General features: G+C 36.0%; 1 protein-coding gene across 3 annotated transcripts in view; it reads right to left on the bottom strand.

Moving 5' to 3' along the window:
* LOC131691270 (serine/threonine-protein phosphatase 4 regulatory subunit 1-like) overlaps window positions 1-14749 on the bottom strand; it is a 697782-nt gene that overhangs the window by 671593 nt on the left and 11440 nt on the right. For all 3 annotated transcript variants that reach the window (XM_058977546.1, XM_058977544.1, XM_058977545.1), the window contains one exon: window positions 11706-11793. In XM_058977546.1, coding sequence (XP_058833529.1) covers window positions 11706-11793 — 88 coding nt within the window. The remainder of the gene's footprint in view (window positions 1-11705; window positions 11794-14749) is intronic.

Below are 14749 nucleotides of genomic sequence, written 5' to 3'. Positions count from 1 at the left end.
ATAAGATTTCAATTTGATGCTATTATCGAAATATGATTACCACTTTTTGTAATTTTGATGTTCGACTTTGCTCGGGTACTTTCTTTGAATTGAAAACTGACAGATACAAAGCCCGGCAAATCAACAAGATATCCTTATTTTTCTAGATTGGATTATTTTTTCTACCACATCTCGAGCACAATTCAGTGCGATTCACCGCACAGCAGCCTAATGCAACAGTACGGTTTGCCTCATTCTTTCCTTTGAACTTAATTGTGCCCTCCTCTTATATACATCACTTCTTCTTGCTAGCTACTGACTTTTCAAATTATCAGTAAATAACAATTTTCACCATTTGTAGGGATTCATGGGGATGCGAAATGCAAAATACGGAATAAGTGCACGTTCTTTTATAAGTAATGATTAAACAGCAAACCGAAAACAGACGTACGCCATAAAATAATTATGTCGGCACACGGCGAATAATGGGAACTTCGCTTATGAAGCATTCTCTAGATATCATTCTTTCAATTATTTTCCGTTCGTTATAAATACTTTAAAAGTTAGTACGAAACTGTTGTAATTATTTTCGAACAAATAGTTAAATTCTTCTGTTCAGTGTAACGGAAATTATACATAACCTAACTTATGCCACATTGATGATCCATGTCTTGAAATGGATTCCTATCAAAGTGTAAAACTGTGTAATAAAATACATTGTCAGGTATCCATTGATTCTGGCAGCGCAAATAACCTCAACAAGCAGTTCTCTCTGCGTACAAAATGTCAGTTGCTCAAAGGCGAAGCAGTTATTGCATTAACCGTGCGTGAGTTCGTTATCCTCTGACATTTTGGCTCCCGTCACATACAAATTGCATGTCGTTCCTGAGTGTCCTGTCTATAAACTAGATATGGATAAAACAGTTCATTTTGAAGAACAGTAGCAGTATCTTGTTTAGATACTATCTTACTCACGGATTCGTCAAATTCTTTCCATTCCTGAACATCTCTTTGTTGGATGTTAATCTGGTTTAATAGCAATTGATGTGCTGACTCGTACTAGTTCTCGTCGCCACATCCTTGCTATATGAAACGAGGTTCAAGAATTACGGCTTGGGAAGACAGCTCAACGATATGCTGGAAGGTTTTCAGTTGAGGCAAATTTTTGTACACGTTGCTCTATTATTTACGTTAGTATAACACTTTTTGAGAGAGATACATTCAGTTCAGCAGATATTTCTAAGGTGACCCATAGAAAAAAAACCTGTTTTAATCCACCTAGTGGTGCAATTGTGCCTTTCTCATTTATCCAAACTATTATTTAATAGCTGGTTCGTACAATATAACATTATGGAAATTTCTTTCATTCTTATTACACTTGGTAAGTATATATAAAAGCACCTTTTTGCATTCATCGCGGTATCATCCACAATCCGTAACTCCGGAGCCGGAAGTCGGATGAAGATGGAATTTAATATCAGTTTCCGGGGACGCAACACCTTTCATTTGAGACTAAGTTGATCAAATCGGTCCAGCCATTTTCGCGAAACCAATATAACCGTTATTCTGAATTTGGACGCTTCCGGATCCGTCGATGGTGGCCAGTGTGGCCAAAGAGACTTCGAATGACTGTTGGTGACCTAGATCTACAAATTCAGCAGTTGTGTTTACATTTTGGAAAAAATCACCTTTTTACATTCATCGTAGAATTCGTTAGAATCGGGATTTGCTGCGTGATCGTGCGTATCACCCTGTAATTCAGGAACCAGAACTCGGATCCACACAAAATTCAACAGCAGCTGATGGACCTTTCATTTAAAATCAAGTTTGTCAAAATCGATTCAGAAAATTCCGAGAAACCGATGTGGACAAATCAACAATTTTTTTTTAGTAACCATACTCTCAACTCTTTATCCGGAAGAAGATGTCGGTTGAAAATGAAATTCAAATTAACAAATCCGCACATACACACACATACATACATACATACATACATACATACATACATACATACATACATACATACATACATACATACATACAAACATACATACACACATACACACACAGATATTTTGCGATCTCAGCGAACTGAGTCGAATGTTATATGAGACTCGGCCCTCCGGGCCTCGGTTAGAAAGTCAGTTTTTGGAGCAATTGCATAACCTTTCTATATGAGAAAGGCAAAACAATAATATTTAATTAGCTTAATCAGCATGAGTTCAATGTTATCTTCATGTGATTATATTTTGAAATGTTGGTGGAATAGGTTTGAAACGTATACGGGGTGGATGAAGGAAATGCGGGCGTGAGGGTGGTCCAAGGGGAGGGGAGTGATGAAGGAGGGAGGTGTCCGGGCAAGGTGGGGGGAGGGGCGGCGACGCAATACTCAACTGTATATTTTGCCGTCCATTTGAGACTTGGTTTGAGAAAATCGGTTCAGTCATCACCGAAGAACCGATGTGACTTTAATTGTGGAATATGCCTGGAATTCCGGACTTCCGGAATCGTCGATAGTGGACAATATATTCAAAGAATGTTTGATTGGCAATCAGTGATCTAGATCTGCGAGTAGAAGTAATTTGGTGACCATTTCAATAGTTTTTAGCCTTTGAGGTATTACGATTGTACCGATTTATATGGGAAATTCCAGTGTATCCTTACTAACACCCCTGTAACTCCGGAAGCAAAAGTCAGAACCGAATGAAATTCAGCAGCAGTCATTTGTATTACTGTATCTTTCATTTGAAATCAAGTTTGTAAAAATTGGTAGAGAATTCGTTGGGGAATGGGTGTGATATTAGCTTAGGAACTTGGCGGGTTCCCCGGGGGCGTCATGAACCGTTATAGGTGGCCAATGTGGTCAAAGCTGCTTTGATTGATCATTAGCGATCCAGACCCGCAAACTAGAGTAATGTTACATCAATTTTAATATGTTTTACATCGTTTGAACATCATGGTGGTACCAGTTTATATGGGAATTTGCTGTGTGACCGCACTCTTCAACCCGTAACTCCGGAACCGGAAGTCGGATCAACTAAAAATTCAATAGCAGCTTATGGGAGCGTTATACCTTTCAGATGAAACTAAGTTTGCGAAAATCGGTTCAGCCATCTCTGAGAAAATTGTGTGAGTTTAAATGACACACACACACACATACACACACACATACACACACACATACATACACACACACAGACATTTGCCGATCTCGACGAACTGAATCGAATGGTGTATGACACTCGGCCCTCCGGGCCTCGGTTAAAAAGTCGATTTTTACAGTGATTGCATAGCCTTTCTTTATATGAGAAAGGCAAAAACTTGAGACCTCAACCAATCCCTCGATAATCTCCCAGTCATCAACAGTTAATGCCAACTTTATATTCAGCAGTGCAAAAGCAGAAGCAACACTATTTTTATTTTATTTTACGATCAAGCATACACACCAAAAAAATCTGAATTTTATCGTTGACGTAATTGCAAACATGACACAATTCAACAAACCGTAATTTACGAAATGACGGAACATTACCGTGTTCCATTTAATTTTACATGAAACATATACTTTACATGCGCGATGACATAAAATTACACTTCCTACCATTCAGAACAAACGCTGTATGTGGAGTAAAATTACATGGTTTACGAAATTAAACGTAATGTAAAATTAAAATCAAACGTAAAACTAAGTCATTTTTGATGCTCGTATATGTCAGGGTCAGGAAACGTAAATTTACACTATTTTTTCTAGGTGTGTATATGTAGATATCCAGCGAGTTCCCACATCTTGTTTTAATTTAAACGAATTTTCGTTCAATTTTCTTTGCATATCATGCAGCTTTTCCAGAGCAAATGAACTTTTCTTAAAATACTGAACAATGTGCTTAACTTTATCAACCGTGTCCTGTATAGAGCTGGCAATCGCATTCTGAACAAGCAAATTGAGTGTGTGCGCAAAACAGGCCAAATGATTCATTTTCAAAATCGACACTGCAAGTTTCATGGTTGTTGCGTTATCTGTAGAAAATTTCTGCTACTTTTGAATCAATGCATCTCACATGTGTGTCTTTCTTTAAATTCAGAACACTCGAGGCAATGCGACCTTGGTTATTGATGCTGGTCAATCCATCGCAGGTAAGGCTATAGCTGCTGGTACAACCTGAAAATTAGATTTAACTGTTGCTTGCAGATTTTCATACACAGTTGGTATTAGGCTATGAAAGACAACAACACATACAAGCTTTCTGAATTCCGCATCTTCAAAGTGAGATAAGGGATGATATTCTTTACGAATCGTCTTCAGCACTTGCAGATCGATCGAACGTTTCTTTTGTATTGAAAAAGGTTTGACAACGTCCACGTAGTTGCAAAGCGAATTTTGAGATGGTTGTGAATCCGGACAGCTTAGAACAGTAGATGATTTTGCGCAATTTACTACGTTCGTTTTAGATTTTGGCAGACTGACACTCGCATTCGACGACATCAGCGACGAAAAAACTGGTTCGGATTTAGTGTTTGAATCATCGTCCTTGTTGTCAGCGTTTTATATAGGAACCATCAGGTTCTTCAGTCTCAAGTACGGTTTCAAATTTGCGCTGGCACCAAAAGCCATTGTCATTGAAGTATGACAAGAGCAACATTCTTTGCCATTAGCTAGTTTAGTAAAATGATACCAGATATCACTGGTAACTCTTCTGTGGCAAGCCATTCCTGAGCATGAAAAAGAAATATATCAACACTATAGAGCATAAAATATGAAAATCATTCGATTTATATACAACTTACTTGTCTAAATGGCAACATCCACGAATTGTGCTAAATCTGCAATTAGATTAAGAAAATCTATCCCACGAATTATTTTTGCAAATCTTTACTGCACAACGCAGCGAACGGAATCTGTTCAAAGAAGTAAACAGAGAGTACAATTTCTGTTATGTGCAAGTATTGAGCTCCTGTCGACTAATCTCACGAACACTAATGCTATTTCTTGGTTGAAATCAATCATCCCTTTGCTATGTATCGTATACGTGCAAAAGCCATAGAAAAGTCTATTCTTGGTGAAAGTGGAGAAACAATACATTGTTTGCAGAGCCATAGCGTGGTCCCCTGGCGCCCTTGGCGGAGTCTCAGTTTTGCGCCTCTTTTGTGTTTAATTAGGCTTCCTTTTTCCAAAACTTGGTGTGTCCGGTTTGATTATGATTTTTACATATTCTTCGTTCCAGTTTCTAATAAAATATGTTGCATCCAGCCATATATCGTATGAAGATAGATGACCGCGTTATTCCTTTATTATCAAATTCAGATAGTTCTTCAAATTCTTCAGATTGCACTTTGCGTCTCGCTCTAGGGCCGTGCACAAATAAACTTTCCTGAATTGACCCAAGTGATCCTCAAATGAATGTCGAACAAGATTCTTCGCCAAAAACTTTCATTTTAAATCAAACACATTGAACTGGGCTCGACCATATCCGATGTTCTTTCGGATCAAAGATAGTCCGCGAAGTATTCTAATATTCCGCAAGGCGCAGAAATATTCAGCTGTGTCAGATATCTCGAAAGTTCGCCTAGACACGCTCAGAATTGTTATATTTTGTCTAAAGCAAACAAATGACGTTACTGGCGAAAATACTTTCAAGAAGAACTAACGCGTTTACATGCCCGCAAACAAAGTTGAGATCGATTGTGTAGTTATCGATTTGAACTTGGTATTGGCTGGGATTGGCTGTTTCAATAACCCATTGCTCCAGTGAGCGAATATTTTGAGTGACAATCGCACCGTGCGAGACTGCTTTGCGTCTTCTTCAACAAGGATCGGTTGTTATGCATGCAGTATTGCACTAATTACAAGCAACGGGTCTTTGTGACAATATTTTTTTTATCTCTTGAAAGGCCGCCAAATATAACAGCAAAAGAGAGCTCTGCCACAAATCCGAAGCAAAAATTGAGAAGAAACAAAGAGTTTCCAACGCTTTCAGGAACACCAAAAATCTCATGTGACATGTCAACCAGAGATTCAACTTATTCAATTTAGTGCAGGATTGGTTGGACCTAGGTTGGGAATCGGTAACTTTGCGATATTGCGGAACTCCTCCCGGCATTGACTTTAAAGTCTTCCTCTAAAATTTTTAAAAAGGTGGCCTGCTTTACTGCCCATGACCACATTTACGTTCCCCTTGTTCCTATGAAACTGAGAAATCGAGCGGAAATTTTTTGCAATAATTTTCGTTATTTTTGTTGAAATCTGTCTTTGTCTTGTTCGTTGTTTATTCTGAACTAACAGAACTGCAGCGTAGTCTTTTAGCGCCTTTGGTAGAGTCTCAGTTATGCGTCTGTCTGCTTTGGCTTACTTTTTTAGTTCGACTTTCAAACAGTAATTTTTGTGTACCTGGCAATAATGCTCCTATCATGACTTATTGTATGACTTAACCTCACTTATTTTTTAAAAGCAGTTTAAGATTTTAGCGCCCTTAGCGGGGGCCAACCCGGCCAACAGCACGCGATGGCTCCGATTGTTTGGTAGGGTTCTATTCCATAGCGAAACAGCATCGCGAACGGTTTTAGAAGGCAGTTAAATAGTTCGTTATCAACTCTACTTGTTCTTCGTTCTAATGAACTCGGCAAACGGCTATGGAACATTGCAAGATGACATTATTTGAGTAAAAGTACTCGAAAAACGACAGTTCGGCGAGATTGTTTACATGGTATTAGAATTTAAAGGCAAGTTGAACCAAGCTTCTCGTACTGGGTGAAATGATTTCTAAAAAATAAATTTAAGTCCAAATAAACAAACCTTTCTGATCTATCAGAAAAGTGAGGTTAAACAGTTTTATGCAATATTCTATAGGCAACGTTCAGTTCATGTTTCGAAGAGAATTGAGAACTACCGTTCGTTAATAAAGACCTCTCGTTCATTCGTTCGGTTAGAAGAAACAATTCTTTTGAACCGTTCGAGGACGAATCCCCTTTTCTACACTTCGAAGTATCCAGCGTGAATTGGAGAATTGGAGACAAATAACAATTTCTTTGTGGCGATTTCTATTTATACTGTGTGTCATTTAAATCCCGGTATTACCGGATGATTTCTGGAGACGATGACATTTTGATTATCGTCAAGTTTTAGCTCTTGATTGAATATATTCTCTATTACCAGATTTGCCTAGTACCGAAAATAACCGTACTCATTTTTGACTAGTACCGGTATTTTGGTACCAAAAATAGCCCAGTATTCATAGAATTTCCTATTTGGATTGCGGGCAAGTTTGCCGGCAGCAGCAGATGATCCGGCAGAAAATCTGCAGGTGTGGTCAGATAACTCCAATATGAACGGATAGTTTTATCTTAACGAATAGCTAAAAAACGTATATTGCCGTTCATTAGAATAAAAGGTACCAATTTATAGAAAGTCAGGGCTTTGAACACAATTGTTCACAAGATACCAAAGCTCAGAGAGCTAAACCGCTGCATAAATCAGATTCAATTGAGTCATTTTCCCGAAATAACCTTTGTTATTACAGGTCGGAGTCGATGATACGGGATTTCAAAAAAAAATTCACCCCGGATAATCGAATCAAACTTTTTTTTGTTATTTTATGAATATAAGCTTTATACGCGAAGAAATTGGAAATAAAATGGTCTGGTTAAATTTTCCTATCATGTCAAATGTAAATGTACCTATTTTGACCCTAGTCGACTTCTCCGAATTTCAAGGCATGATTTGTATTTTAAGTTGGGTTTCATTTATTTTTTATATTCGTAACGAGTTAACAGTATGTATCAGTTGTTTATAGTTATTTGCGCAAAAATTATAAAACAAACTTTTTAATAAGGTGTGTCTTCTGTAATACAGGTATACCTCGATAGTACGTACCCTCGTTAGTACGTACCCTCGATAGTACGTACATTTTGCCTCGATAGTACACCTACCAACAATTTTTTTTTTCGTTTGATTTTGCAAACTTCAAAAAAATGCGACACATTTCATAGAAGTTTCACGGGTTCCATGTTACTTCTGCATACTTTAGAGAGATTATGTCAAGGGTTCTGTGCTACTCAGAGTAGTTCTGCAAACTTCAGCAAAGCATTCCAAAGCTTAAGTAAACCATAAATGCATCATGAAATTCTACCTAGTATGAAAAGAATCCTACGAGCTTTAGGGACGTCCTACAAGTATCTTGAAAGTTTTATAAATTTTTGGGAGCTTGCTAACTTACAAGGAAGTCCTTAGAACTACAGACAATTTGTACGATATTCCTATCATTTATGGTTTTTTTTGTCAAACAGCCGAGAATCTCAATGAGCTTTAAGGATGACAATTCGCCGGTTGTATACAATTTAGGAAAATACTTCAAACTTCGGAGAATTTTCATGCACTCAAACATTTTACATAAACAACAGGGTGTTCACGATATTCATTCATCTTTTACCAAACTCGGTAATTCTGCGAACTTCAAAAAAATTTACTATCTTAATCGAAATCTCTAGAACTTCTGGAAAGTTTACGAAATTTCAAGAGTATTTAAAGGATTTATGGAAAAAAATTTCAAACATCAAGGGGATTCTTCATGCTTTACAATATTACTTCAAACAAATAAATTACAACGAACCTCAAGTAAATTTCTAAAACTCACAGTTAACTTCACAAAATTAGGAAAGTTTGACCAAAAACTTTTGCATGCTTTATGTACGGTGTCTCACAAGTATCAGAGAAGTATTACTAACTTCGAAGTAACCGGTAAAATTCAAAGAAATTTTTCTGAAGACCAAAAATGATTTTAGTAACTTTTGAGGTATACTATCTAGAGCAATGATAACACGATTTTTGCCAATTGATTTTCAAATATTATGCACATAAAATGTGAGTGCTGAATTCATTACAATCTAGGAGATACTAAGTTTTGAATGGAATTGGTAAGATTCGGATCAAGTACGCCTAGCGAATTTGATGGAAACTAATATGACTTACAGAGCTGGACAAACACAGCTAAACGAGCCTTTTTCCCTCTATACTTCTTTTGTGAAACTTGTGCGAGCAATTAAAGGAAGTATTCAACATATTGGCATGGTTCAAGGATTAAGGTATGACAGTGAACTATGCTTTATATATCTTTAAGCTCATATGTTGTCATAAAATATATTTAAAATTTAATCGCCATTGCAAATATATTTAAATATCCGTTTTGTGATCAAAAAATATAGGAATAGAAAAACAATATGTTGTTAATGGCATCGCGCTCGCGGAAATGCTACCAAATTCAAAGAATTTATCAATAACTCTCGAATATCCTACAATATTCAGAGGCATCTTATTCCTTTCGGTGTTTTATTACAAATTCAGAATATTTTATGCGAAATTCAGACAAATCGTACGTAGTCAAGAAACTGAATAAGTTCAAGGAAATGCTTTTACATGCCATTTTTAACCATTCTGGTTGTAGCAAACCGTTCTTCTAAAACCAAGTACACAGTGATTGAACAGTTTATCACTAATATGGGGATTAATTCAGTGATAAATCTTATTTTTGTAAGTTTTCATGCAATATTAAACATAAGAGTAATATTTTGAAATTTATTTTTATGATTCGATAGTACGTACATTTCGATAGTACGTACACTAAACGAAGCGAAGGTGTACGTACTATCGAGGTATACCTGTACACGGCAAACTCGATTATCTGGGGCTTCGATTTGCCGGGGTAAATAATTCGTTTACTCGTCGACTAAAAAAATAAATAAAATAAGTAAACGGGGGTTCGTCTGTTTCTTGTCTGTCTTGGCTACGAAAATATTTCAAAATTTCACTTTCGCCATTAAAATAAACTCTCCCTGGCAGCACTGTTTTAGCGGAATCCAACCAGATTAATTGTGATAACTTTTTTTCTACTCGTCATATTTAGAACTGTTACTGCTCGAATGAAAGATATTAATCCCAGTTATTAGCCTTACTTATCGTTGTAAACATACGTTGTGTAAACCAAAAGTTATAGTCGTTTAAAAACATGGTTATATATCAACAACATTGGCACGAATGGGTTAAAGATGCCATTAGAATTCGGAGCAAGAATCAATTGTTGAAGGGGATAATGGGAGGAGAGCAATATTGTGTCAAAGTCCACTGGACCTCAAAGCAGGATATTTGTCCGAATTTAACACCGGATTTCATTGAAAATAGGAACATGATTATATCAGCATCTTGAAAAAATCATAATCTTCAGCAGAATGCTCTTTTGAGCAGGATTCATCAAAATTCAGAGAAAAAAAAACATAGAAATAGGGATAAGGATTCAATCGAAATTTTGAAATATATTCCATCGGAATGGTAAGAAAACTTCGATCAGAATCCTAGAAAGTACCCAAACAGAATCCTGAACAGCATGCCATCATTATCCCAAGAGAGTATAATGACATTTTATGTGTAAAAAAGGCCTGCAGTAACCGATATGTGTATTACAAGAAAAATGTACTTTTAGTTTAAAACAAAAAAGTTGCTGTAAAAACTAACATTTTTTCCAAATTTATTAAACAAATCCATCAAAAATCATCTCTGATAGCTTCTAGTGTAAAGAGTACCAGAGATATAATCCGAAGTACAACTATTTTTTAAACAATTTGTTAAAATTAGGAGTGTTCTCATGGACCAAAGGGTGGTTAAAAATGACACAATAATTTAGGATATTATATATTGGCAACTAGATGAACAATTTATTCAAAATATATTTATATTCGTGAAGGTCAATTCCAAGTTTTGTTTTTTTGCCACTTTGCGCGGAATAACTCATATATAAGCTTTTTTGAGGAACGCCAAAATTTGTGAGGAGGTTAACCCCAAAAAAAAAAGAGTTGTTGACTACAATGATCGAATTAGCACTATTATCAGACATTCTAGTTGAAATTTAAATCTTTTTCGATATACCCGGATAATCGAATTATTTTCTCCGGATAAGCGAGTCCCCGGATAATCGAGTCCGACCTGTATTTTCTTACAGACAACCAGATCCATTTATAGAACATGTGATTCTGAATGTGGTTTAAAATGACACTAATGAAGTCTACAAGTCCTAGTCTAAATACACGGATTTATTGCAGTGAAATGTACGTATACATTGAAGTGCAAGTGTATCTATGTAATGCAGTATAAGTGTAGTTTTTGAAGCACAGCGAAGAGATTTTTTAAATAATATATAGTTTTTTCAAACTTGAGTAATTTGTTGTATCATCCCCTTAAATCATACGAAAACATAAAAAACGGGAAGAAAAATGACAAAAATAGTAGAAAGAATCAATGAGAAGAAAATGGGAAAAAAATTTAAAAATCGAAGCAATAAAATGGCTTGGAAGATGTCAATGTACAAAATCGAAAAAATAAATTATAAAATTAGGGAGAAATATTCAATATAAAAACAGCCCAAATTAAAAAAATGGCCAAAAATATGAAAAATTCTTCTGGTAAAATGAAAAAAAAATGTAACAAATAGGAAAAATAAAAAAATGCAAAATTTAATTAAAATAATGGTGCATTGTCTTTGCTTACTTCACCCTAAAAAGAGAATATAAAGTTCGTTTGTCTCGTGTAGTACTAGTCGTTTCAACACCAGCAATATGTGTTTAGTGCTGTTCTATCGTTATAATTATGATTCACATCGGGTGATTTTTTTTTACGAACTACTTACTAAACAATGTCCCCCTGCTAGAGACACGCTAGCGCCATAAGTTACAACAGCTTTACTTACCGATCAACTGTTTGCGTAGACGTCGCAAAATTATTGAGCGAGTGAATCGGATCATTCTTCTTGAATAGATATCCGAACGAATCGCCCGCTGAAAAAGAAAAAAAGAGAAATTCGATTTAGTCGAGACTAGAACAACTTTACACAGTTCCCAGACGGGAAACCGATGCGATGATAGCCGGCCGGGAACATTCAAGACAGCAACCTAATTGTTGTAGTTCAGTTTTGCGCCGCCACTGAGCGTTTCGGTGCTTACTCGGGTGAAAACATAACCGTCCATACGCTTGGGAACTGCATGTCGCTGCTGGAAAAGGGAACCAAATTCAAACGACGAGAGTGTCATTTGAGTGGGGAAAAACTGGAAATGTTTACTGTTATCACTGTGGTTCACCCACATTGCCACGAGCAGCTGGTGAGGTAAAAGTGCGCCTTATGGCATTCCAAATATTTTTATCTTTGTATATAGATAATGTCAAAATTCAGATAATGCTTTATCAGTGCTTAGTTCATTTTTGTACTCCGATAAGAAACTATCTGAACGTTCTGCGGTGTACGTATCTAAAAAAGGGTCGTCATTCTGCTAGAAGAAATCACCCGTATAGAAATCTACGATAGTGTTTACCCCACACACAATCATAAAACAATAGGTATTATGGTTTTTACTGTTTTAGCATTGTTCAACGCAGAGTTGTCACAGTAGATTTACAATAAAACTTCCTGTAACAACTAATTTTACTGTCGAGCGAAAAATGATACAGTAAATTCACATTAAATGTTACAGTTGCTGAGCTAAAAATGTATGAAAAAAGTCGATTAATGTTATTGAGATACATAACCACCCCCATTTTTTAATGTAAAAGTCGATTTTGCATTAAAATTTAGTGTAGAAACGTTGAAGTTTATTGGTTTTGTATTGTAGCGAAACATTAGACTTTATTGTAAAATTACAGTACTGTCACAGTAAAAATTATGATTTTGTTACTGTACATTTCTATTCGAGCAGCTATTTTATAAGACACAGTAGGGGTAGTGTTAAAAGTAGTAGTCTTCTTTAAATTTAAGTTACACTACACTAATTCTGTGAACCATTTGACGAAATATTTAACTTTTGGTTAAAATCTGACACTAAGTTTCGAAGTGCAAAATAATCCTGCTCGACAGCATGAATTTCAGTTTCAGTATGTGGAAGACGTAAAAGATACCCCTTTTTGTATATAATTGCTGCATCAACGGTCATTGGATATTTTCAAATATTTTATATTGCAGTGAATGCAGCAACTTTATGCATTTTTTCCTTATCCTGAAGCTAACATTCATACGATAAACCGGACCGAGATGAAATTGCACATCATCTGTTAGAAAATCATTCAATATCGATTTTGACCTTCCGACAGACGCGCTAGTACACAGAGAGCGCGCCACTCCACAGTGGTCGCAATGGTACCAAAACGTGCGTTTAATTAATGGTGCTCTAGGAGTTGATTTTAGCGATTTGGTACGTTAGGAACACTTTTTCAGAATAGAAGCCCCCGTCTTTTGATGTACTCTGAATTGTGATTAATCCACCTAAAAGTGAGTAAGAAAATTTATTTCCACTAACTTTCGAGATAGAGGCATGATGTCAATAACAAAGTTATAGAAAATTCTACTACGAGAAAACTTGTTTAACATGCAAACTTTTCAAAATGTAATGGTGATGAGAAAAGCGCGTTGTTTGTGGGAGGCATCCAAAAATCATTTTTTCATTATAACTTTTTTCTGAGATTTTTGAAATTCTTTAAATTTTCCATGAAATTGTTGAAATTAAGAAATTACATATATTTGTCGAAGATGTCAACATTTTTTATTTCAAAACTTAAGAGTTATTAAATAAAGTGGGTTTAAAATGCCGCCATTTTGAACGTCAATTACTAAGAGATGTGGAAAAATGTGGAAGATATTTCGATTCTATGAGAAAGACAGTGACAAGTACTACAAGAAAAAATACTACTCACAACGGGCATCCACCGGCCTGTATACAAAACATACTTTCCGGCAATGTATGTTTTGCATTTTGTAACAAAATAATTACGACATTTTAAGCATAACTCTTTTAGCAATTGTTTCTATGCGTTATTTTATTCTACGAATATTCTACACAATCTTTGGAAATGTCAAAGTACACATATGAATCCAAAACTCTCAGCTCGGTAGTTTCCAACTTACGAATTATTCATAAACTAATACATCAACAAAAGTGATCAATTGCGCAAAAAATTTTGACTGTCTTTACAAGAGTAAAAACCATTACAAAAAGTATTAGTGTTACTGTTCAGCAAAAAAAAAACGCACGTTTTACGTCTTCGCAGTCAAGTCGGGCAAGTTGGTCTGTCAAATATAGATATATATGCTCTCCAGTAGTTCGGTAAATGTGAAATTGCGAAGCTCATTGACGTTTCGAGAATCCCGTTGTATCTAATCCGATCTCTTTCCTTTATTTCATTCTCTATTTTCAGTAGGCGGAAGAATCTTCGAAAACAGAACTATAAAGACAACCTTATATTTATTACTAATTATCTTCTTTCAGGATAGGTAGACTAAATATACTAGTATCGCTATTAGTTTTTCAAATTCAGGATCTCTAACGAGAATTTCAGAAACTGGACTGAAATGTTGACCAGTAGCCTCGACGATCAGTACGATTAGTACTGGAAATATAGATACACAACACAAGAGAACAGAACTGACAATTGGAATCACCAAGGCGTACTACTAGTGAGAATCGGAGAAAAAATCCAAATGGAACTGAGGGTACGAGGGACGCATTTTGATTTGCTAAATCGCGACAACGACCCAATTTACGACTGTATCATGCGAACACTACAGTGCATTGCCGAGGATACACATTGGGTATTGATGATAGTGAAGACCACAAGCGTATGTATACAATTTTGATAATTTTCAAACCAAATCATATTACATGTACCACTACCAACATAACAATATATTGGGACTGGGAGGGACCACCAGAGCACCCGATTGAAACGATTTGGACAGGGAGAGTGGAA

The sequence above is a fragment of the Topomyia yanbarensis genome, chromosome 3, assembly GCF_030247195.1.
Source record: "Topomyia yanbarensis strain Yona2022 chromosome 3, ASM3024719v1, whole genome shotgun sequence".
Taxonomy (NCBI): Eukaryota; Metazoa; Arthropoda; class Insecta; order Diptera; family Culicidae; genus Topomyia; species Topomyia yanbarensis.
This window is presented reverse-complemented; position numbering and strand designations above follow the sequence as displayed.